The sequence below is a fragment of the Fukomys damarensis genome, unplaced genomic scaffold (genome assembly GCF_012274545.1).
Source record: "Fukomys damarensis isolate Sample0158 unplaced genomic scaffold, DMR_v1.0_HiC HiC_scaffold_37, whole genome shotgun sequence".
Taxonomy (NCBI): Eukaryota; Metazoa; Chordata; class Mammalia; order Rodentia; family Bathyergidae; genus Fukomys; species Fukomys damarensis.
In genome coordinates, this window is record NW_022900949.1 from 55,255,848 (window position 1) to 55,282,517 (window position 26,670).

The 26,670-nt window shown below is 34.8% G+C and overlaps 1 protein-coding gene across 3 annotated transcripts in view; it reads left to right on the plus strand.

Moving 5' to 3' along the window:
- The window catches only part of Pls1 (plastin 1), a 103,082-nt gene extending 80,950 nt beyond the window's left edge, over positions 1 to 22,132 (plus strand). For 2 of the 3 annotated variants that reach the window (XM_010608179.2, XM_010608181.3), the window contains exons 11-16: positions 4,720 to 4,798; positions 9,103 to 9,217; positions 13,888 to 14,021; positions 15,160 to 15,283; positions 21,410 to 21,534; positions 21,736 to 22,132. In XM_010608179.2, coding sequence (XP_010606481.1) covers positions 4,720 to 4,798; positions 9,103 to 9,217; positions 13,888 to 14,021; positions 15,160 to 15,283; positions 21,410 to 21,534; positions 21,736 to 21,871 — 713 coding nt within the window. In that variant the 3' untranslated portion in view covers positions 21,872 to 22,132. Of the gene's footprint in view, positions 1 to 4,719; positions 4,799 to 9,102; positions 9,218 to 13,887; positions 14,022 to 15,159; positions 15,284 to 15,716; positions 16,072 to 21,409; positions 21,535 to 21,735 lie in introns of those variants that run through there. The other variant, XM_033759390.1, reaches the window with a different exon arrangement.
- The last annotated feature ends 4,538 nt before the right edge of the window (positions 22,133 to 26,670 follow it).

The window sequence follows — 26,670 nt, forward strand, 5'->3', positions numbered from 1 at the left end:
TCTCATAATATATAACACTTTCCTATTTTGCTCCACAAAATGCAGATTTGACCCCTCCTAATGTAGGTACTGTATTTAGTACTTTTCTATACTCTTAAATATGCCCATGCTGAATGTTTTTATTAGTGCCATTTATTTTTTCCATCTGGGTTGATATTTACTTTTTGTATTGTTCATGCTGTGTTATTTGTCTTAATATGCCTATAGAATGAATACAAAGACACAAATAAAGCTTACATAACAGAGCAAGGCTTTGGTCATATACAATGTTTACCAAGTTTAATTCTATAATGATAGGATATTATAGTGCAAACACATTAGAAATGAGTTTTGACAATTGGACTTCATGATTTGTTGTAAAGTCTTTATCCCTCTCCCATGATAAATCTTGTATTTTATCACAAGTAACGTTTGAAAGGACTCATTTAGGTTCTATAACAGATTTTAAAATATTATTTAGCTTTGTTATATTTACTGTCATTGAAGCTTACAATATATGAATTGCCATAATGACAAAAACATTCTCAATGTTCTTTCTCATCTGTTTACCAGCCTCTTTTTCTTCTGTTATCACACCCTCACTCACTGCTACCAATACCCACATTAGTACCAACAGGAAAAGTACAAACAGTGGCAGCAATGATAGTAGTTACTGGAGGGAGGGACTAAGCCTAAGATTTTCTCTTTAGTTGCCCAGATTGGGAGAAAGTGGAGATTCTTCTTGGTGGGGAAAATTTGACGTTGCTATGTTCATTCTGTCACATAACTCAACCCTACTCCCTTCCCCATTGAGAGAATGAGAAATCAGTTTCATGATTTTTTTCCTTTGACTGCCACAACTAGACCTATAATGTCCTTATTACTACATAACTATGGTTTTGTGATAAAAGATTTAAGATTTAACAAATATATTCTTTAAGGAGTATGATAAATTCAAATCATTCTTCCTGATGTTTTAAAGAAATAATCCATATATTCTCTACAGAGATTTACAACTGAGAGGGAAACAGACAAAAATGTAGATTGTTACTAGTAAAGAGGGTACAAGATTAGAACTTTTAAAAAGTAAAAAAGAAATACTGCTAAATTTTTAATCAGTCTGGAAAATTTCAAAATACCTCTGTGTCTTAAGTAGAAGGCATTGTTTAGAGTGGCATATTAAAAATGATCTGCTTTTTATAGTTACTGAATCCTTGCTAGATATCTTCTCCAACTTGCTCGCTCTCCTGTTTGTCATGTTTGAATTCTTTTGCTAGTGCTCAGCATGCTTTTGGAAATTTTTTAGTGTGTATAGGATTGCTATATATTTCCAACAGTATAGTAATTTATTAACATACTATGGGAAATATTTACCAATCATCTTAATTTTGAACATATGTATGTCCTGATATATCTGCCAAAAATGTATTTGACTGTCATTGAAATATTTTTCTCTGTAAATTTGTTTTTATTGATCCTTATGAAATTTGAAGCTTGACCTTATCACATCACAAATTCATATATTAGTATGTCCTCACTGGCAGAGAATTTTAACTCTAGGGAATTAAAGAAAATGTAAAGCCCAATTAAATATTAAACCTTTATATCATTTTGAGCAAAACACATGAGCTACACAGAGAGACATCATCTGTTTTTTTTTTAAAGACAGGGTTAGTCTCACCAGGTAGTTCAGGTTAGCCTTGACCTTACTGTGTAGCCCAGGATGGCCTTGAACTCACGGTGACCCTCCTGCTTCAGCCTCCTGAGTACTGCGATTACAGGTGTGTGCCACCACGCCTGGCCCATCTCAGAATTCATATTGTCAACAGAAAGTACAGTAAGCCACAGAGTTTAGAAAGACTTTATTCAAATCATGGTCCCACCATTTAATATCTCAGAAACCTCTGCGAGCTTTGGTTTTCCCACATAAAAAGGACTAATACTACTTATTTTTAAGAGTTACAGAGAAAGTTAAGTGTGGTCATGACTGAAGGGGTTTAACCTAGTACTCCATTCTTATTAATGGTTAGGATGAGAGGAAGAAAGTACTTAATACACCACAGTACATTTAATGACTGCTGAATATATGTTAGTCCTTTTCTTTCCTCTTGGTAGCTTACTTATCTATATATGTATATTTGGTGATGGCGGGGTGGGGGGGTGGGGGGAGCAATTTTATCCAGGGACCTCACACACTCCAGCCCTTCCTATTGGTACCAGGGATCGAACTCAGGAGTTTGTGCTTACAAGGAAGGCAGTGGCACCACTGAGCTAAATCCTTGGCCCTGCCTTGAACATTTGATCCTCCTGTCTCAGCCTCCTGAGTAACTGAGATTTCAGGTGTAAACCACCACACCAAGCAATATATTTGTTATTGAGACTTTTAGCAATTGCAGATGTCAATTTAATCTGCAAATAATGGGAACATTTTATAGATCTATATTGTTTATTAGTTATTAAGAATTTAATTCTATGATTGCTTTAGTTTTCTGCAATCCAGAAAACATCTTCCAATCTGGAATACATATGTTTTTGTAATGTTTTACTATAGCTCTTGCACAAATGCATAGTGCTTCTAGCTCTGAGCATTTATTTACTAAGACAACTTGAAATTGTACTAGATAAATAAATGCTCACTTTTAAAGTCATTTTACTTTCCAGGATCAAAACTTAAAATTATAATAATATAATTAATTGAGAACACCAGGAAGAAATGAGTCTCTGAAGCATATAGTAGTTTCAGAACTCAAAATGTAAGTTTGTTCTTTAAATATTTACTGTATCAGCAGGTTTGACAGAATTTGAATATTTTAATTAAAAACTAAACCAATGTGATAATTTTTACAATTTTAGGATATATTTGGATTTTGCTAGCTATTATTATATTATTCCCAATAATATGAAATTCTTCATTACTAGAAAAACTATATATGTAGCATATATATATATATATATATATATATACACACACACACACATATATATATGGCATTATGATAGTGAAAGAGAAAAAGGTGAGTCACGTGCATCAAGCTATTTTTCATCTCACTTGTTTATACTTATATAACGTAGGACACAGTTTAGAGCTTGTTTAACAATTTCTATAAACAAGTTAGGCATAGATTTTCGGCATATTTAGTTTAACTTGGTTCTTTCTTTAAAAGATTGTTAGAGTAGCCAGGCGTGGTGGCACATGCCTGTAATCCCCGCACTCGGGAGGCTGAGGCAGGAGGATCGCTATGAGTTCAAGACCAGCCTGGGCTACATAGTGAGTTCTAGGTCAGTCTCAACTACATAGTGAAACCCTGTCTAGAAAAAAAAAAAATTGTTAGAGTGTTCATTATAAAGTATCTGCACCAGATAACAACAAATTGGTAAGTTACCTTTTATGAAGACCAGAGGAAACAATGTTTAAGCAAAAATTATATAGCTATATGACTTAACAGAGCAAGAATAAAGCAGGTTCTGGGAAAACTGTTAGGCAGTGGCATTGAAAACCACATGAAAATGTCGTGGGCATTTCCTGATTAGTTGGCAAGAATTAATAGAATCTTTTAGATCATAAAAGGTTTTGGTTCCAGTTCTGGTTGTGCAGGTTTGTACTATCTATGGCACTTTGAAGATTACTGTAGGGGTGGCACTACTATATTGGAATGAACTCTGAAGCTCAGATGGTTATAGGATTCTTGCCAAATGGTCTACGTGAGCCTCACATGGGCTGAAGTCTAGGGAGTGACCTTGTTTATGAGTTAGAACTTGTTTATGAGTTGGAAGTGATGTGAGGTAAAAATGTTTCAGTTTTTCCGGAGTCTGGTGAAAAGAGATAGTCTGGGCTATTCTATTACCCCTAACTTTTCCAAAGAATAAATAACACTATTATAGTCACTTAGAACTGTTTTCATCCCAAGAATGAATGTAACTACTGTATACCTAAAATGTACCAATAAACTCAATAAAAGAAAAAAAAAGTTTTCAGTCAGTAGGTGACTATAACGCAGACATGGCAAGGAGAGTCCACATCTCTTTCAGTTTTGTGATAAACTGTAACTATGTTTTCCGTATAGATATGTAAGCATTGGTAGAAAGGGCATGCTTAGGAAAGAAGGGTTATTATAGGTTAAATATCAGTACCTGCAAGAGTTATCTCCTTGCCATGATCTTTGAGGTTCAGGAATCATGAAACATGTCTTTCTTAGCACACAGTAGAATGCTGTGTGGGGTCTGTGTTTCTCAGGTATTTTCAACAGTGACAATTGACTCAGAAAGCCAATACTTTCTCACTTCCTGCTTTTTATATTACCTGAAATTACCTCTTCTTCATCGGTGTAAAATGCAGGTTTGAAACCCTAATCTGTACAAAACCAGAAACACTCCATTGGGGAAGGTAGAGCTTTTCTGTTTAATTGCTAATGTTACTGATTGTTTAAAAGTTTTGTTTTATAATGTTTAGCCAGATTCTGTTTCATCTGCTAATAACTTCAGACTGCACAGGTTTATCTGTTGTTTCTGGACAGAGAAATTCATGGATCAACAGTAGTTCATAGATATTGAATAAAATAGTTGAGAGATAGATTGATTAACTAAAAGCTTAGAAAGTTAGAATAAAAGATTGTCCTTCCTCAAAAAAAATTATGGTATTTAAAGAACCACGGCAACATATCTATGGCCACTTTGCATCTGCTAGAATAGTTTAATATATGGTTCCTGATTTTGTTGTTGTTGTTATTCTGTTCACTCTAGGAGAGAGCAAAGAAGAGAGGACATTTCGGAACTGGATGAATTCCTTGGGAGTCAATCCATACATTAATCATTTGTATGGGTAAATATTTTATTGTATTCCAGCCTTACTGTCAGGGTCCCTTTTTTCCCCTTTTAGGGTCGGGGACTGAATTCAAAGCCTCATGCATGCTCTGTAGGTGTTCTACCACTGAGCTACTTTTCCAGCCCAAGAAGTGCAGCTTTTTAAACTATAGATGTTCATGAGAACATTTTCTCAGGTCATAGAATTTAGTCAACACTTAAGAGTTTCAGAATGCCCAGAATTGGCAATAAAATAATTTTAAAGAAAATATTATTTAAAAAGATAATGCAAGTTATAACTTTTGATATAAATCAGAAGATAATCTGTATTCTTTTGTTGCTGATCATATTTTTTCATCATAATACATATCTTCATATATTTTTGCCACAACCTAACTTATTTTGTAAAGTTTATATACATTTTTATTTGTAGAAATAATTGTTTCCCTGGGTAATTATTATAATTTTCATCTTATTCTTTCTTGTTTAAAAATGACATTATTAACACTGATTAGTAGGATTAAGAAAATATTTTACTAAATCATTTTTTGTGCTGTCTGCTAGGGATAATAATGTGTCTTTCTAGGTGTGGATAAGAGGAAACCTTTTTTTTGTCATTGGTATCAGGGACTGAACTCAGGACCTTGTTCTTGCAAAGCAGGTGGTGGAACCACTGAGCTAAATCCCCCATGAGAGGCCTAATGAGAAGAAATCTTTTTTAGAGAATCTTTCCTTTAAAAAAATGGAAAAGGGGCCAGGATTTAGCTCAGTGGTGCCGCTGCCTGCCTCCTAAGCACAAGGACCTGAGTTTGATCCCCGGTACCAAAAACAAAACAAAACAAAAAAAACAAAAACAAAAACAAAAAAAACTGGAAAAGATCTCAACTTCACCTACTTCATTTTTTAAAAAGTCAAATAACCTAAACCAATAGTTTATATACCAGGGAAACACCTTAGAGAGTGTAACTCCTTAAAGATTAACTAAATTACTATTAAAACATTTCACAGCATAGAGCCTTACTTGCTATAATTTCCTTAGTATATATTAAAAATATTCTAAAACCTGCCCCACCTTATTTTATTAAATGGCCTTGATGTGACAGACTTGTATTTCAAAAATTCTTAAACAGTATATAAATTCTAGCTAAATGAGAAGAGATGTATCAATTGACTGGAGCTAAGTCTAAAATATCAGAGTGGAAGTTTTAAGTCCTTATGGATTGACTTTAAGGGAATATATTACTATATTACTGAGAGAAAAGAATAGGTGTAGTATAGTCTCATTTTATTTAAGGATTGCATATGTACATATTTATAGCTTGTAAGTATAGGAATTTTAAAAGAATCTGAAGAACAGCATACTACACTGTAAGCAGTCTAAGTAACAGGAGTGGAGAATAGTTGGGAGACTTGAACTAATTTTAGTAATATAAGAATGGTTTGATTTTATTTTTATAATGAGCATGTATTTCTTTTATATTTAAATATGAAATTTAAAATCAAGGAGTAAAAATTTTCAGACTCAAGGTATCAGTTTCATAAATATTAAGATCAGTAAGGGCCAGGGATTTAGCTCAGTAGAGCTGTGCCTGCCTCACAAGTGCAAGGCTATGAGTTTGATCCCTGTTATGGTATGTGTGTGTTGGGTGCACAATAATAACAACAAAAACACCAGTAATGGGCTAGGGATTTACCTCAGTGGCACAGTGCCTGCCTTGAAAATCAAGGTCCTCAGTTCCATTCCTGTTACTGCCCAAAACAAATCATTAGAGTTTTCTATGGTTGATAGTAAAATAATTGGTTAAACATTTTTCTTGACTGACTATATTTATATCAGTCTTGAAATGTTAACAAAGGGCTTCTGGATAGACATAATTTTTTGATGAGAAAGAGACTTGTTACTTTCAGAAAATTCTCAGAAATAACAACCTTAAAGAGAACCATTGTTTTTCTGTAAAAAAACAATAGCCACATGTTGAGTTGACACCACAATGTGTCCAGGAATTTTTCTATGTTTCTAACCCCACCCCTAAGCAATTTTAGCTTCATACCTACAGTACACCCACTCCATACCAAAGCAACTAAAATAACTGATTTTAATGGAAATTGTTTTCTTATTAAATATATTTAAACAACTATTTAAAAATTCTAGTTTTTCTACTGATTCTGGAATTCATCTTAAAGTCTCTGAAAATCAGCTGAGTCTCAGTTGTCCTGTTTGTGGAACATGAATAGTAATACTATATACCGCACAGGAATAAGAATGAACTCATCCAAAGTAAAAAAAGAAATATATGTGAAATAGATGAGACTCCAGAACTTACAAATACTTCAGTGATTTCTTTTTTTATAAAAAATGTTTATGTGTTTACAAGTAACCTAGGCACATCTTAATTACCTTCACATTAGAATTTCTCCATCACTTAGCACTGGGCCTCACCCGCTTCACTGCTAGGTGTATGCTCAGAGAACACTAAATAATTTTAATACGAACCTTAGTGAAACACAATGTGGAGGATAAGCTTTTAGATGAAAAGTGATGTATTACATCACAGAGCTAGCAATTTAAAATATCAATTGATATGCTTTATCTATTTAGCATATAGAAAAACAGATTTTACAGACATATTTTAAGCTTCTCAGGGAAATTTATTTTTCTGAATCCAAAATAGTATTCTTACTTTGAAAACTCCTACTTGTTCATAAATTTCTTCCTCTCAACCTTTATTACTGAACATGAACAGCTGGCTACTGAATAGCTGTGATTTTCCTACAATTAAGTTTTTAAAACTCATAAACATAAGTAACAGATGAATGCCAAATTTCAAGAAATACATAAATATATAAAGTAAAACATGGTAATTCTTCCCCTGTCTTATACTCCTTTTTTCCTATGCAGAGGTAATCACTACTAACAGTTCTTGGTGTATAAATACACTTGACTCCACTTTTTAAATAAAGAAGATCAAAGTATATGTAGTGTTCTGCCATTTGATTTTTAAAACAATATCGCTTATAAAGCTTTTCGTATCAGTACATACAGATCTGCCTTATTTCTAATGGTGGCCAAGGAGTTCATAGTATACATGTAGTTTATGTAATAGCTCTTAATGACAGGCAGTTGGTTCCAAATTTATAACCATGAGTCAGGCATGTGGCATGTGCCTTCCTAGGTATTCTGGAGGCTGAGGCAGGACTGCCACCGGTCCAAAATCAGCCTGGGAAACAGAGCTAGAGCCAATTTCAATAAAAAATTTATCTTTCTATGTCGCGAGCCGGCGACGCAGAGCACTGTCCAGCAGTGTCTCAAACCTGAAAGAGCAGCGGGGTGGAGATGGGGCAGAGAGAAAGGAAGGACGCCAAGACAAGAGTCTGATCAAGGCGGCGTTTATTGCCGGCAAGCACCGGCCTTTTAAAGCAAAAAACCACAAACTATTATGGGATGGGTTTACCATAGTAACTGAAAGGTCACACAGGAAAAGAGCAAACAGGTTCACCAAAACAACCCACCGTGAGTGGCGTTCCAGACAGCGGTGTCCTCCTTGTTTCGGTTCGGCCGAACCCTTTTTGACAGCAGGCTTCACGGATTGCTCACCGATCGCTGCTTCAATTCCAGGTCCCTGTTCGGGCGCCACTTGTCGCGAGCCGGCGACGCAGAGCACTGTCCAGCAGTGTCTCAAACCTGAAAGAGCAGCGGGGTGGAGATGGGGCAGAGAGAAAGGAAGGACGCCAAGACAAGAGTCTGATCAAGGCGGCGTTTATTGCCGGCAAGCACCGGCCTTTTAAAGCAAAAAACCACAAACTATTATGGGATGGGTTTACCATAGTAACTGAAAGGTCACACAGGAAAAGAGCAAACAGGTTCACCAAAACAACCCACCGTGAGTAGTAGTAACCCGGACAACCACACATCTAAAGGTCAGAGACAAGAAACTGTAACTTTCAGGAATTCCACAAAGGAAACACTCTACCTGCTAAACTGGAGAAGCTTAACACATATAGAGTTACTAAAGTTAACAATACTTACAACCAATACTCATGATCCCCACATTTCTATATGTGGGAGATAAACATGTACCACATATACATACACACATATATGCACGTACATATAGATATAAACATACTGTGGCAACAAATGTGTCTTTGTAAACATTTACAAAAAAATTGGGGTAGGTTTTCAGATTGGAAGTTCCAGGTCTAATATTCTATAAGCATGACATGACCTTGTGTTTTAAAAGATGTATGTCCCTTTCCACTGTGCTTAATAAAATTAATGGAAACACTTATTCCTCCCTCATCTTCTTTTCCTTCCTGTTTTAGTGACCTTGAAGATGCTTTAGTGATCTTTCAGCTCTACGAAATGATTCGAGTGCCAGTAAACTGGAACCAGGTCAACAAACCTCCTTATCCTGCTCTTGGAGGGAATATGAAGAAGGTGAATGAAATAAACACCATGAAAATGTTGCTATTGTTCTGATATAAAACAGAAGATATAGAGTTTCATAAAGCGTGGTAAAGTGTAGTTTATCACCAGTTCTTTTTTAACCAGATATGTGTTAACCTTATTATTAATAGCATTTTTACAAGATTGCTTTAATAAATGTTGGGAAGATGAAGGCAGTCCTTCTGGTCAGAAGCTTTATATAATTTGCTGTTCTCTTTAGCAATTTGTAGTAATGAATGTTCTTTGAGATGCATCATAAGTGTATTATTATAACTGCCACAACTTCCTGAATCATTACTGGTTATTCATTCATTTATTAAGCAGATGTATGTATACCTACTATCTGTACAGTGCAATGCATGATAAAAAGAAGCAGAAGTCATGAAGCTCTGAAGAAATCAGGGAGATATGTATATAAACAACTACAATACAGTACAGTAGAAGCAAAGTGAATATCACAAATTTTGTTTTATTTTTGGTTTGGTTTTTGAGAAAGGGTCTCACTGTGTAGTCCAGGATGGTCTTGAACTCATGATCTGGCCATGAACTTGCTACATAGCCCAGAATGGCTTCAAACATGTGATCTTCCTGCCTTTGCCTCCTAACTGTTTGGTGTGCCCCACCACTTGGTTAATATTACAGGTTTTAAAGAAGAAAAGGACACAGGTTACACTTATCATAAATAGCTTCATGCAGGAGATTTTATTTGAGTTAAACATTGAGAAATGGATAGAATTTTGTCACACTGTGACTGAAGAAGGTGGTGTGGGTTATAAAAGGGACAGTGGTGGAATAATGCATTTCTGAAAGAAAACTAGTTTTGCTATATAGCAGAAGATTTTGGTAAGTAAGCAGAATCTAAACACTAAAAATTTGGTTTGGTGCATGATACTGAGAACCTTGAATGCCAGATTAAGAAGCATGGGCTTTAAACTATAAACAATGGAAAGGCATTAAATTTTTTGAGGAGGGTAGTGACTTGATTACAGCTGGCAAGAGAATGTCTGGCAGAAGAATGTAAAGAGAAGTACTTTTCTTGTGTTCAGAAGTCTCACTGGTATTAATATTTACTCTGTCAAAACAGCTGAGGTTTTGTTTTTGCATTTCCTTTCGACTTTTAGGATCGTTTGCTTTGCAAAGTAAAATAATATAGGAGTTAATTTTTTATACTTACATCCTTTTGCTTTAAACGATGTGAATAATTTAAAAATACTAAACAAATTAATGGCTTAATTTTGCTGCAACTTACTTTATTTGGTTTCTATGAAATTGAATATAGATGTTAAAACCATCTATAGTTGAATAAGTCTAAATATAACCAGATTCCTGAAAAAACTAAATTATTAGAAAGGTACTTATTTTTTTTCCCAAATAACTTAATAGGTGGAAAATAATTCTGGCTAGAACTCAAAAAAGGTTCTCAGTGTGTGGAATGGGGGTTAAGAAAGGTAATTTATAGGTGTGTGTTGGGGGTGACTTATAAAGTAATTCTAAAGTCCCACTGGAAGGAGTAAGCCTTCATAGTCAAGGATGCTTACCAATGATGTTGCCAGACATGTTAGAAAATACTGTCATGATACAAAATGTAATGGGAAAAAACAGATTAAACCATTATACCTGGAATATCTTGTTAATTATAAACTATCACAAATGAATCATATTCAGAATGCTTATTTCAACAAATACTAGTTATTTATAGGTTGAAAGATAAGGCCTGAGATAAATTCAAGATGTTCAGAAAATGAAGAAGCAGTATTATCATGACAGTGTCACATCCCTATGGTATGGGCTTTGGACAATCATCTGAGCAGGCATCACTTATTAAATTTCATAAAATTGCAGTATTAAACATCTTTCATTATTTTTTAAGGTTTTTTTTTTTCACTTGATCTTTTTAAATTTTTTTCTCCAGTATCAGAGATCAAACTCAGGGCCTTGTACTTGCCAGGCAGGCTTGGTGCTGCTGAACTACATCCCTGGTCCTCACTTGGAATCTTGTGTCCTGTTATTGAATTTTTCTCCTTGTCCAAAAGATCTGAGCCTCACTTTTGTCCCAAGTATTTGAAGAGCTTGGTAATCCTTTTTCCACTCACTCTGTGAGATGCACACTCCAATTTTTTCTTGCTTTTTTTTATCCTTATCTTCCATAGATTCTTTGTCTTTTAGCCTGAGAACTTTAGGTATTTCCAAGGCTTATTCTTGGTTCAAAGGACTTCTACATTTTACACCCTCAGGAAGCAGTTCCATATTTTTGATACTGGGGGATCAAACTCAGGACCTTGATCTTGAGAGGCAGGCGGCAGCACCACTGAGCTAAATCCCTGGCAAGCAGTTCCATTTTTAAGGTTTATGGTGCTACCATAAACAAAGCTTTCTTCTAGGAACCTAATTTTTCATTGTTCTCTGGTCTAGTACCTGTCCATATCCTAGAAGTATTCCAACAGATTTGAAACCAAGTGCTGCAAAAAAATAGAACACATCTTTTCTCTTATATCAGCACTTGTTTCCAGTTTCTCTTTTATTATTGGTTATATCAACATCTTAACTTCTCTTGTGAGCAACCCTGAGCTCTTGTCTCATCATCGACCCACTTAAGAATTTTGGTCAAACTAACTATAAAACAGATGGCCCTTCACTGAAACACATTTTACACAAAAAAGATTATTCAAATTTGCTAGAAGTCTCCTGTTCAAATGGGAATCCATGGAAAACATCTTGGTTTTTCTTTCTTCCTGTTCACTGTTACATAATCAGATTACTACTGCTATTTTCCATAAGTTAGGAATCTATTCCATTTTTTCAATTCTGTGCTTTTCTTAGTATGTATTTCTATTAAACAGCCATAATTAAATATTACTACTAGAAAAATAAATTTGAAATATCATCTCCTTGCACTTAAATAAATGAATCCATATCAAATATTTTTCTTGGCTTAGGAAGTGAACCAGGCAGATGTTACAGTGGGGAGAGTTCAAAGGATCTTCCTGCATTTTTTTTGGTAATTAACAGAACTCTGGGATTTGAATTTTCTTTTGTAAATAATATTCATGCATTTGTAAAAATTCTGTGATTGTGTGGTTTCTTGTTTACCTTTTCTAGAAATATTTTCTTATTTTTGGATAAAGATGTATGTATGTATTTCAGGTTGAACTGTTTTGAAATGGAACCTTAATTTGGGAAAAAAATTAGATAAACCAGTTATATTATTTTTAACTGTTTATTCCAAACAAGTATTTAGTAAGTACATTTTCCTTCTGATAACATATGATTTTGGGAGCATATAATTTCAGTGAAACAAAAACAAAACAAACAGATATATAAGAATTTATGTAAGTACTAATAAAAGAAGTATAGCACTAGATGATGGAAATAACCTTTAGAGAGGCCAAGGTAAAGTGAAAAAAAACTACAGAGAGGACTTTAACTGGACTTATATCATTAGAAATAAGTAGATAAGTGACCAGATACTTGGTGTTTATATATCAGATTTTGACTGTGCATAAGGCATTATGCTGAGTTCTGGGTTAGAAGTGGGGGAAATATTAAGCAGATTTGTACGTGTAAATGTTTTTGTTCTTTAAAGGAGCTTATACCAGGGGTAGCAAAAGAAAACACAAAAGCTAAATATAAGTAGAAGATGGTGCATAAACATTACAAAATGAGCACTATAGTTGTTCAAGGAATAGATCATTAGATCTTGTTATGTAGTTTAGGTTGGACTTCAATTTACTATGTGTACCCCAGGCTGGCCCTGTCAACAATCCTCCTGCCTTAGCTTCCTGGGGGCTCAGATTACAGGCATGTGCTATCATTATTTTCAATTAAAAATAATTAATTATTATTTCTAATAATAATGCCTGGATGCTCCTTATTTTTAATTAAAATGAGAATTTTCATTGACGGTCCAGGGATTTAGCTCAGTGGTGCCACTGCCTGCCTTGCAAGCAAAAGGTCCTGAGTTCGATCCCCAGTACCAAAACCAACAAACAAAAAAACCCCCCAAAAACAAATTAAAGTTTTCATTGAATAAAGTGAGCTAGAAGCTAAATTTTGGTGAATGTACTAGTAATTTTTGAATTAAAAATAAGAGATATAAAGTTAGATTCTCTTCTTGTGGTACTGGGGAATGAACACAGGGGAACTCTACAACCGAGTTATATCCCCAGCATTTTTTATTTTGAAACAAGGTCTTGCTAAGTTGTCCAAGCAGGACTTGAACTTGTGATCTTCCTGCCTCAGTATCCCAAAGTGCTGGGATTCCAGGTGTGCATCTCTGGACCTAGCTTGAAGTTACATTTTTACTGAAACAATTACTTCTCTATTCTGTAATTTTAAGTCTAGATAAAACAATATGTATTATCTCTATTAATGGAATACAGGAAGCCTAGGTTTTCGTCAGAGGTTTAACATTAATAAAAGTAGGCTGGATTTTTAACACTTTTCAGTGAGTTGTTCCTTAGCTTAATCCCTTAGTACTTGTATATGTTCAGCTATAAAATGGTGATACTTACTCCTTGATTTTACTGGGTTAATGTTATGTAATGAAATTTGCTCATATAAAGTATCACTGTAATTATTTTTCAGATATCTGAATTGCATTAGCATATTTAAGAGCATGTTTCAAAAAATCTTTTTATCCTGAAACTTTTGCTTATTTATAGATTGAGAACTGTAACTATGCTGTAGAGTTGGGGAAGAATAAAGCCAAATTTTCCTTGGTTGGCATTGCTGGGCAGGACCTAAATGAAGGGAATTCAACACTTACTCTGGCACTGGTATGGCAGCTGATGAGAAGGTAAAGACTGATATAGCCACACTGTTAGTTTCCTTCAGCAAGTCATTTGGACTAAACCTGTAGTTATTTTTGAAGAATAATGAACACAGGAAATATACAATATAAAATATGTAAGTCTTGTAAAGATATATACAGATATAGATATATACTATTGATTATATAGTGTCTTTTTGTAAATTATGTTTTAAAATGGGCCTGTCTCTAGAAACAATCACTGTTTATTAATATCTACTAAAAATAGGAAGAAAAGGGCTAAAGGTGTAGGGGAAGTGGGAAAGGTAGGGGAAAGGAAATAAGGGAAAAGAAAAAAATATGAGAGAACGAAAAATTGGAAATAAAGTATTTGTAAATAGGGAAGGGAGGAGGGGGTGAAGGGAAGGCAGGGATAAGGGGAAAAAATGAGAACCAAGACCTGTCATGTAAAAGTACAAGATCCCAATGATGAATGTAACTGTACTGCATACCTAAAATGTACCAATAAACTTAATGAGGAAAACAATAGCTTTGTGAGCTGGGCATGGTGGTGCACTCCAGTAATCCCAGCACTCAGGAGGTGGGGCAGGAGGATCACCACAAATTCAAGAGCAGCCTGGGCTACATAGTGAGCTCATGGCCAATCTTAACTACATAGTGAGCCCCTGTCTCAAAAACCAAAATAAAATAATTTTTTTAATATGGCTTTGTACTGTCAGGTGTAGTGATGCTACTGGAAGCAAGAGAATTACAAGCTTAAGGTTAGCCAGAAGTTGGCTGAGGCAAGGGGAAATCAAGTTTAAGGCCAGCCTGAGCAATTTAGTGAAAGTTGTCTCAAAATAAAAAATAAAAAAGGCTAAGGATGTAGCTCAGTGGTAGAGCAAGTTGGTGCACCCAGACTTGGTTTCAATCCCAATATGACCAAAGGAAAAAAAAGATTTTGTAGAGTTGGTCTGAATTTTTAAAATAGCAAACCACAATTTTTGTTTTTGATTAGTAAACTTTGAAACTTTGACATATAACCAAGTGCAGATACCAGTCTAAAATTTAAAATATTTATTAGAATGGAACTATTTAAATATTTTTAAAATATTGATATAAATTATGTGAAAGCAAATCTCACCATTGTTAGTCTCGAATACATACATATCTTTTTCTGTTACAGGTACACATTGAATGTGTTATCAGATCTTGGAGAGGGAGAAAAAGTAAATGATGAAATTATTATTAAATGGGTCAATCAGACTCTTAAAAATGCAAATAAAAATACTTCTATTTCCAGCTTCAAGGTAATCAAAAGTACTAAATTTTAACTTTAAGAAGTAATTTGTGTTGGTAATTAGATTGGTTAGATTCAGAATTACATTAATGTTACATCTCAAACACATTGATGAGTTTAGGCATGTGTAAAATTATTTGGCATGTGTAAAATAGAAATATTGTTTGAAGTCTTGTATTTTTGATTGGTTGTCCCACTGAGTCTATATGCAGGATAACAGACTATCGCAATGTAATTGTTTGTTTGTTTGGTACCGGGGACTGAATTTGGGACCTTGTTCTTATGAGGCAGGCAGTGGAACCATTGAGCTAAATCCCCAGCCCTGGCAATGTAATCTTTAAAAAGAAATAGAATTGAGCCAAAAAAATCCAAATGTCAAATGAAAAAGAAAGATAAAAGCCATTGTTTCTATAGGACGTATAATGTTTTGTGCTCCCTAGCAGCAGTCTCAGAATTGTATTGACATCATTTCCAAGGCATAACACAGCCAGCCAAACTGATTCAAGTGGGAATTGAGAAAACTGGTAGGAAAAAAATATCTTGTCATCCGGCCTCATTATGCACTTAACACTCACTTTTGAGCATTTGTGAATGATTCATAAAGCACTCAAAATGTAATTTGCATATATTCACCAATTTTCATGCATTTTCATTGTGTTTTGCTTTTGCATGCAAGGTGGCATTAGTTACAAATCAGCATGTCTGCCTGTATACATTCATTTAGTGAGCCTGTGTTTGTGACTTTATTATATGTAAAAAAAAAAAACAAAAAAACCCCAGCAATTTGTATTTTTTTAGTGCAATGAAAAAGTGGAGATGAAACCCTAAGGTATGCTAAGAAATATCTACCTTATCCTTATTCCTTTCTTTGCATTTGCTGCATGTGCTTAATAATATTACAGAGTGGAAGAAAGGTCAGAAATTGATAAATTAAATTTTCTTATCTTTGCCAAAAACTTAGGCCCAAAATGGTCTTAACAGGTCAGCTAGATATTGGTAGATGTTGCCTACATCCTAGTTTAAGGGCTTGCCCCCTTTCCTATCTTGGAAGGAACTAGTAGAATTGAATTTTTGTCACTGCTTATTTAAAAAAATTGAGTCCATAATTTGTCTGTATGTTTTAGATATGAAAACATAGCTAAAAAAAAACTGGAATTGGGGTGTATTATAAAATTCTTTAAATGGCAGTTACTCTTTAAAACTGCTGTAATAAAACTATATGTTTTTATATATTAATTTATTAAGAGTAAAAATATAATCAAATACAACACATACCATTTAGGAACTCTTAAGTAACTTCTAGGTAAATAAAAAGTATAATAAATTAATTTGGTCTCATTGTTCATCATTTATTTGAAAGACAAGACTTATATAACTAAGAAAGTAACAATATTACCTGGAATTTAAGATGCAAGTAATACAACTGTTATTGTCATAGGTGAAGTCTAATTGATCATTTCCCTAGTCAGTAGAATAGTTAAGAGAAAGCTGATTTGAATATCAAATGGAGGAGGGATTTGAACTGCTCAGAAAAAGGATTATAAGCTAGAAGGTCCACGTTGAATAAAGGCAAGTCTTAGAAGGTTAGGAAAAATAGTTTGGCTACAGAGGATGGTTTTTAATTGATGCTGTGCAAAATACAGAATTAGTTAAGACTGTAGAATGATTCAGTTTGAATAAAGGATAGCTAATAAAAAGAGTAATGTAGGAAAGATGATTTTTTTAAGGAATACTAATTTAAATATGATGAATAGGATGTGTTGGAGGCAGAATGCAAGAACACTGCATAAGAATCTGAGGCAGTACTGAAGATATAACATGATAAGGGTCTGAACTGGGTTGAGGGTGGGCACTTGCAGAGTTAAGAATGGATACCTAAGAGCTTCTGCACAGGAACAGCTGAGTCTTGGTGTCTTGATTTTTCAGAAGCTGGGGGAAAAGATAAGAGTCAGAATTCTTATTTTGGCCTGGGTAATTTGGAAAAACAGATGTTAACATTAATGGAAATGGAGATGTCGAAAAGTGAAGCTGCTTTCTGGAAAAATTCAATGAAATTCAATGAAATTGAATTTCTGCAAAAATTCAATTCTAGATGAATTCAATCTTATGCATCCTGAGTTTGAGGTAATATGTAGGAAATGGCAGTTGGATGAAAGGAGACATTACAACTGGAGATACAGACTTGGAGATCAGCTGAATAAGAGAGAATGTGTAAAAATGAGAATACACAACTGTAAGGGGAATATTTAAAGAGAACAGCAGACTTGAGAGCATTGTTTTACTTAAAACATAGAAAGCAGAAACACTGCAAACATGCTATTTCGTGTAGATACTTGATTTTAAAAACTTTAAAGAGAATGAAATTAGTTAAGAGATGTGACAATGAGTGATTTTTTACAAAGGGTTTTTTGGGAGGCAAAGGTTTTTTTCCCCCAGACATAGAAGGCATTGTCTGAAGGTTTTAATACGTAGTACTCATAAAAACATATTAGATGTAATCAAGGCAGTTCTATTCCTAGACATTTCAGAAAAATATTTACCCTTTTTAGTTGCAAAGTAACTTTCCCTCACTAAGAAGTTATTGTACTAGTATAATTATGATCATAATTACCATTTTTTGAGTCCCATATATTACTGTCCTAAGCACTTTACACATTCTTTTAATTCTCTCCAAAAGATGGGCATTAGAGAAGTTAAATAACTTGCCTGTTATAATACAACTTTTAAGCAGAACAGCTGAGTTTCATGTCCAGCACTGTCTACCTACAGACTGGAAAAGCCAGGTTTTGGAGTTGTATGGCCATGGATTTGACTCTTGGCTCAGTATGTGACATACTGCTCATCCATCCATAAATATTCAAAGCTTTCCCTATGTCAGGTACCTTGCTAGTTACTGAGGCTATAGGTGCTCTCAAAGAGCTCACTGTTCAGGGAAGGAGACAAATAAGAAAAAAAAAGAATCACAGTACAGGGTGTAAGCAATACCTATACAAGATAAATCAGCTGAGGGGGATATGGGAGCACATTACAAAAACTTTAGCAGTTTACACGAGTAGTTGGCTACTGCTGTTGATGAACAAAACTTACGTCTGGCTCAGCATTTAATACCTGTGTGATGTTGGGCAAGTTATTTTCTCTATGCTTTCATTTTATCATATCTAAAATGGAGATATTAAATACCTATCTTAATGGGATTGTTGTCAGACTAAGCAAGTTTTAACAAATGTTAAGCATTTAAGAAGGGCTCAATAAATGGAGTTTAGGATACTATTGGCACTGCCATTAGCTAATGGGCTTCATATATGGAGGTGTTCCTGTTAAGCCTTTTAGGGAACTCCAGTGGCCATATCACTGTTTTTCCACTTTTATTTCTTTTAAAAAAGGAAGAACAGTGGGATGGAATGTTGTTATAATAGTATTTATCAAGCTAAACTCTAGGCTTATTCTCCTTAGGATACTATAAATTGTTTTTGCTTACCTAAGCTAAGGGTCTTCACTACCCCTTTGCTGGGGTAAAATATCTTTCACTGATAATGTACAAATCAGAGGAGTTGGAAGATACGTTTTTCTCGGAAACAAGAAGATTAGGGATCTGATATAATCATTAGAGGGTTAATTTTTTTTTTCTTTTTTTTGTACTGGACATCGAATTTGGGACCTTGTGCTTATGAGGCAGGCAGCGGAACCACTGAGCTAAATCCCTGGCCCTACAGGGTTTAATTTTTAAATTCAATTAGTAAAAACTTTTCCCAAGGAGAATCTTAAAGAAGTAGGTGGAAAAAATCCTTGTTTCTACAATCTAAGTAAAAAATATTAAAAATGCCACAAATATGTAAATGATTAGAATATAACAAAGTTAAACTTGTCAGTTTTTGAGTCATATTAGTCATATATGAAAGGTAAGTCTATAGAAAATTTAAATTATTTTAAAATGACATATATGTTAAGATCAATTTTAGAAAGTACAAGTGTAGAGTCATCTGCAAAGCTTATTAAAAATGTATGTGCTCAGCCTGGTGCACAGACAGCCTGACTTACTTACTTAGAGGGACTAAATTTGTACCTTTTGTGCGTGGTGCTGCTATGGATATAATGCACAAGCTAGGCAAATGCTCTGGCACTGAGCCACACACCCAGCCTGAAACTGGCTTTGTTTTTTTTTTGGCACCCGGGATTGAACTTGGGTCCTTGTGCTTGTGAGGCAGGCGGTGGAACCACTGAGCTAAATCCCCGGCCCTGAAATTGGCATTTTTAATAAGCACCCTGAGGCTATTTTCATGTAAGTGGTCTTCAGATTATACATTGAGAAACAAGCATGAGACATTTTCAGAAATAGAGAAAAAATCAGGTCCAGATAACAAGCATCAGGTAGATCTGCAAGCCCTGTTTTTTTACCTTCTATCTCTGTTCCCTTTAAATTTGATTTTTTTTTTGTTTTTGTACCAGGGATAGAACTCAGGACCTTTCACTTGCAAGGCAGGCATGATGCTGCTGAGCTAAATCCCTGGCCTTAAATTTGAATTTGAATATAAACATTCCTGTTAAGAGTATGAAATTTTCTAAAATTAAGTGGCTCACAAATTATACCCTATTAATCATCTATGGCTGCAAATTATTTTGTCAGATATTTATTAGAATCCACATTTGGCTAAGGACTGTACTAGGTACTTTTATCTATATTAATACTCCCAAGGATCCAGTAACATCACCCTTTTTGAGATTAGGAAAGGGTGATTTTGGCTTCAAGAAACAGAAATCCAGTGTAAAGTGGTTTAGACCAAAAGAAGAGTAATGGCTACAGTAAGAAAAATCCAGAGGTGGGGGAGATTTCAGGACTAGTGGAAGCAATAACTGATGAGTGTCATTCAGGACTCAGGTTTTTTCCCCATCTCTGCTTTACAAATATCTATCGTGCCAACCTCACTCTACACCTGGTTCTTCTGTTAGTTATAGGCTAGCTGCTGACAGAAGTTTCATCCTTCATTTGCACCCAGGAGGAGCGGCTGCTCACTTTCCAGAGCCTAATTAAATTAGGCCCAAATTAAAAGTATTGTAAAAATAGCATAGTAAGTGAAGACTAATGTTTTCAATTTTTTTCATTATTGTCCCCTCAAGGAGACATTTTTTTCCAAATTGCCCCTTCCCAATGAAATTTTAATGCAGAGATGTACATACAATATCCATCTGCGCCCTATGTGTTTCATATATAAAAATAATACATTTATCACTTTGCGTTAATTGAGAATGCATGGCCTAGACTCAGGTTCACTCCTGGAATTTTGGATGAAGTCATCTTTCCTAGGAGCACATGTCCTTATGAGGGAGGTATGGGTACACAGCAAAAGTATGAGTTCTGTTAGAATGGAGACAGCAGTAAGGATTGAGTGAATAACTGAGTCAGGCAAGCAATAGTGACAATTATTCAGTCTGAGAAAGAGAGAATAATTGGTTACTGGTACGTGGTAAAAAGTGATTCAGATCAGGATTTTTAGCTAACTACAACATTGTATCCACTAGAATTTAATTGTCCACTTTTTACCTTGGGGGTAACTTCACAATGTTGTGGGTTCAGATACTTATTCTGTAATTACTGGTTATGTTAAAAAAGTTGCTTGAGCTTCTTGAGTTTCACCTTCTTCATCTTTAAAGAGGGATAATTCTCTTATTAATAGGACATTAGGATTGAAAAAGTATTAAATTAAAAACATACAAAGCAATGAGAACATCTCTGTAAATGTTAGTTCCCTTTTTCTTTCTGAAAAGTATTAGGTGAAGGCTTAGGAATTCATGGTCTAAGAAACACAGTATTACCATGTTTTGAAAAATAATTTATTTACTATTCCTTTTCAAAAGTTGTTTTTTTTTTTACAGAATGGATACTATAGTTAGCATACTTAGGAACTGTCATGTCAAAAAACTTTATTCAGGTATGGTGACAACTCTCTACACTATTATTTGTATAGACTGAAGGAAAAGCATATTTTAAATGGTTTGTAATATGTGTTAGTTACAGAAAAGCTTAAAATTAGGTATAAAGAAAATTGATAATTACCTTCAATTAAATTACTATAAGCAGAAGAAGCTGACATTTTTGAAGAGGTAAGATGTGTATGAATGTTCATTCTTTATTTTCTAGGATAAATCTATTAGCACAAGTTTACCTGTCCTAGATTTAATAGATGCCATTGCACCAAATGCAGTTCGTCAAGAAATGATCAAAAGAGAAAACCTTTCTGATGAAGACAAACTGAACAATGCTAAGTAAGCCCCTGCATTTTATATTATAACAAAGTGGCTCTTTAATTCTTTCAAATCCTTAAAGTTTTACATTTTTAATTAAAAATCATAACCTTAACCTTTTTGTAAAGTTAATTTTATGAAATATTTATTCTTTTATAGAAGTGTGTTAAGTGAAAACACAGTAGATGAAAAATACCAAGATCTATTTCTTGTCTTTTTAAGATATGCCATTTCAGTTGCTCGGAAGATTGGTGCCCGGATATATGCATTACCTGATGATCTCGTAGAAGTAAAACCAAAGATGGTTATGACAGTGTTTGCATGCTTAATGGGAAAAGGACTGAACAGATTAAAATAATGAAACTAGTATGATCTTCTGCCACATGAAACACATCAAATGCCTCACAGTTTACAGAATTTGGAAATGTAGTGGGTATAAAATCAGAGAATATTTGTATGCTCAAAATAGTTATATATTCATGAATGGATTTAATATATTATTCATATTAGAACTTTTCAACTTTTGGGGGCAGCATAATTAAGTTTACTAATCAATGCTGATACTAGAATATGTTTATTATCAAGATGATATTTCATGATTAAATTATTTTTGATTCTAAAATCTTACTTAAAAAGGCTAATTCGTTCTTTTCTGTGGTCCAAAAATGATCAGTACAAAAATGTTTTAAAGGTTTTGCTATAAAATGTGTTTGGACCATTTTTTGGTGTGTTATTTAATTTTTTTCAGAAATGTGTTCAAAGTCTAATCCTTTTATTTTCTCTCTGAAGCTGTGTAGTGTGATCTAAAACAAACCTTTCTGTAAATTTGTCACCTAAAATTTTAGAGTGACAAGTATTGTTCATTAACATTAAACTCTTTTACATATAAAAATAATTCTTGAATAGACACCAAAGTTCACTGTCTTATATAAGTAACAAGAACTTTTTACTTAAAACTTAATTTTAATTGCATTGGTACTTTACATATTGTATTTTGGCAATACAGCTTTACCTATGACATGTAGCATATAGTATATATTAATAACACGTTATTAGAGAAGTGTGTGTATCTGTGTGTGTGTGTGTGTGTGTGTGTGTGTATTTGTGTTACGCCTGAATTACCCAAGTTTTCTTAAATGATGTGTATAATTGGTCAGTCAGCCAAACCTTATGTATTTATTTTGGCCCTACAATGTGTGGTAATACTTTTCAGTTTGTGGATATCTGATACATTAAGATTTATTTCACAAGTATTCATTATGAATGTGCATATAGTCATTTTTCAACTGACTCCTTCCAAATACTTGCAGTCAAATATTGGCTAGGACATCCCATATCAAGTTGACAATTTCCTCTAAGCTTTCTATATTACTTGCTAGTTAATGTCTATAATGAAACCTATATATACTGTATATGTTCAATATGACTACTGAATATCTTTAGAAGAAAGTAACATACACTTAGTATTCATCATAGAATAATTCCATATTTTTCTTTTATAGTCTCCAGTGAATTGGTAATGTTTGTTTAATGCTTGTGTTCTTGGAAATTGCTAAAGCATGAGGTCTGTTTGATTTTTTAGCAGACCAATTTTGTTGCTCACAATTGAATCCAGAAAGGCACTTCTATCCATCTTTTATTGTTAATGCCAGTGAGCAATACTTCTGTGCAACAAAAATGCTGTCACTTGATTTCAGTGTGAATCAGTAGTCTAAATTCTCCTTATATCATTGATTAAAATATACATGGTAAGAGAGTACTCAGTGTATTTAGATTAGAATTTTTAAAATGAAATGACCAACAGCTGAAATTGTGAAATATATTCTTCTACAAAGGAGATTTCTTTCCCTTTTATATTTTGATGATTGTTTCCTTATATGAAGTTTAAGGTTTGTTCTTTTATAAAATTATTTAATTCATGTTTCCTTCTTTGTATTTTCCCCCTACAACTAAATATATTGATTAAGGTATCTGATTTACATGAAATTTGGCACTTTAGGGTGTTGGGTTTTCTCACAAAGTATATTTAATAAAAATGCTCCATATGTAGAAATGTGTCAGTATTTCATTTAAAGAAAAATACAGTCTTGAAAATTAGTCTGGTATAAGCTTATTTTTCAGAAATGAAAAGAGAATTCCTAAGTAAACTACTAAAATAAAAAAAAAACTTTTATGAGATCGTTTACTTGGTGGTGAGGGTAGTTCTTTTTGTCATTACATATGAAGAATTTTACTAAATTTTACCAACTGTGTGATTACTACAAATTTAGTTTGTATTAAAATAATCTGACTGAATCAACCAATTCACTAACATAAACTTATTGTCTACTGTGATCCAATGACATTAGACACTGGAGATTCAGCAATGAAAAATGCAGACATAGTCTCTTAATCTTATATTCTAGTGGAGAGATAGAATTGATAATCAAACGGGAATTTTAGGTAATGATAATACAATAGAACTAAAGCAGGGAAATGTGATAGAGACTGACTGGGAAACTGAGGTAAAGATTAATTTGGGTGGTTAGGGAAGGTCTCTGTAAGGATGTTTTATAAGGACAATCAGTGTTCAACAGACCAAACAAATGCAAAGAATGCAGGAAGACACTGGGAGGCATTATATAAAAGAAACATGTAGGGCCAGGGATTTAGCTCAGTGAGCCTGTCCCAAGTTTGATCCCTGGTACCAAAAAAAAAAAAAAAAAAAAAAAAAAAAAAAAAAAAAAGATAAAAGAAACAAGTAAAGGTGGCCTTAGGGAAAGAAGAGAGTCTGAAGATGTAGTGAGGGCCTATCCTACTTGTAAGACTAAGGGCTGAGGATTTAGCTCTCTGGTGACACACGTGCGCAAGGTCCTGAGTTTGATGTCTGGTACCAGGAAAAAAAAATTCCTACTTCTACTTGTTAAGAGCTAAATCTGGATTTTATGGCTTCTCTGACAGGTTGTGACTGTTCTTCTCTTTTTGTGCTTGTGATCTGGATGAGTTTGAGTAATGTGCTCCTTCTGAATCTTGCACACTGTTGTACATAACACTACCACTGATCTCCATGTCATTGGTCTCATGTTATATATGCAGAATAAACTGACACAGCATGCCAATCTCTGCTAGATAAAGAGTTCACTAGAGAGGCAAGAAAAGAGGATATTCTGCATCCGAAATGACCCCAAAACTTTTGAAGAATAGTGCAGTTACAATACTGGCTTACTTTGAAGCAGATATAGCTTAAAAATAATTTGTACGGGCCAGGGATTTAGCTCAGTGGTTCCACCACCTGCCTTGCAAGCCAAGGACCCGAGTTCAATCCCCGGTACCGAAAAAACAAACAAACAAACAAATCACAAACAAACAAAAAAACCCCCAACTTTGTAATGTCTCCTAGGATTATATACTAAAGTAAGTTGGAATTACCTCAACTCTTAAGAAATTAATCAAGTCCCCATGAGAGTCCTCTGGATAAAGAATCATCTAAGCCCAGATAATTGAAAAAACTTCTGTCTCTATATAGTGTCTGTCTCTCTCTCTAGAAATAGTCCATGTATGTAACCATATGTGTGTGTGTGCGTGTGCGTGTGTGTGTGTATGGGCTGTATGTGTGTGTATTATATACATATAATATATATATATGGGCCATCTGAGTCTCCAACAACAGTCAGGGTTAGAGTTGTACTGCAGCTGACTATAGACATTTGCTGAACTACAGAGTGCATAAGCACATACACATACACACTGTGTTCACTGGCTGCAGATTTACAATGAATAATTTTGACATTCCATCAAATATACAAACTTGGAGCTGTAGTAAACATTACAAACTGGAGGACATTTGCCTAGAGACAAGACAGAAAAAAACTAAAAGGATTCAATAATCAACTGTTGTCAAGTAAATAGAAAATGTTTGAAAAGATGGGCAATCTTGGCAACTGCTAAGGCCTTCTTTGAATAATGAGAGTTATATTTAGGAAATTTGAGAGTTAAAGTGTAGCTAGGGATAGGAACTGAATACATAAACCAGAATGGGATAGGAAATATTCCCCTCAAATATAAGATACTCTAAAGTAAATTATATATTGCCTTAAAAATCTAAAGCCTAAAGGGCATGCTTTTAGCTCAGTGGTACCACGCCGGCCTGGCAAGCACAAGGTCCTGAGTTCGATTCCCAGTATCAAAAAACCCAAACAACAACAACAACAAAACAAACAAAAAACTAAAGCCTTAAAAGGCACAATTCAGATTTTTTTCTATAGTGGATTCTGGGGGAAGCAATAAGAAATACTCAGGGAGGGGGCCGGGGATTTGGCTCAGTGGTTCCACACTGCCTCCTAAGGGCTCGAGTTCTATCCCAGGGGGAAAAACAATTACTCAGGAACTGTAATTTTTATTTTCCCTCCTAACTTTTTAAAGACGGAAGACAAGATAAATCTGCTTTAAAGGTTTGATTTGAAAATACACGATTTAAGGCTGTAGCACTTATTGAGCCTCACTAAAAACTGATGCAATTTTTTAAATCAAATACGATAAAGGATGGTGATGAAGAGTTAAGCCCTAAAAATGTGCTTATCCAATGGTTACATGCCGGCACCTTTGAATTACATGCGACTAAATATGACATCAAGAATATTAGGCCAATTTCAGATTACAAATGAATTCTAACAAAATATGGCCCTTGGAAATAAGGGTTGCTGCCCAGTATACTTACAGACAAACGCCTAAGTCTGGCGGTGCGGCGGGACTCTCTCTTCTCTGTTGTGGGCAGAGTGCACCAGAATGAAATACTTGAACAGTTCCACAAGGGGTTTCGGCGAAACGTTGAATCGTCAGAGGCTCCATTAGCATACTGCTGAATATCTGCTAAAAATGCAGCAGAACACGGCGGGGAAATACCCTCTACACCTGGGTGTGGAGACAAACCGGGGCCCGGGAACCCAGCTTCGCTCTACCGCGGGAAGCCTCGCGGGTACCGACTCGCCAGGAGTAGGAGGCGGGGCGTCCTTCCAGCGCGCCCCGTCAGAGCTCCCGCCCACCGAGCCCGCCCCGGCCGTAGGCCCCGCCCCGGTGTCGTCGTAACCGCGGAGATGAGGATGACGTGAGAGAGTCGCGAACATCTATCTCCTCTGGGCACAGCTGGGCCGGCGGTCCCCACAGTCCCAGAGCCCGACG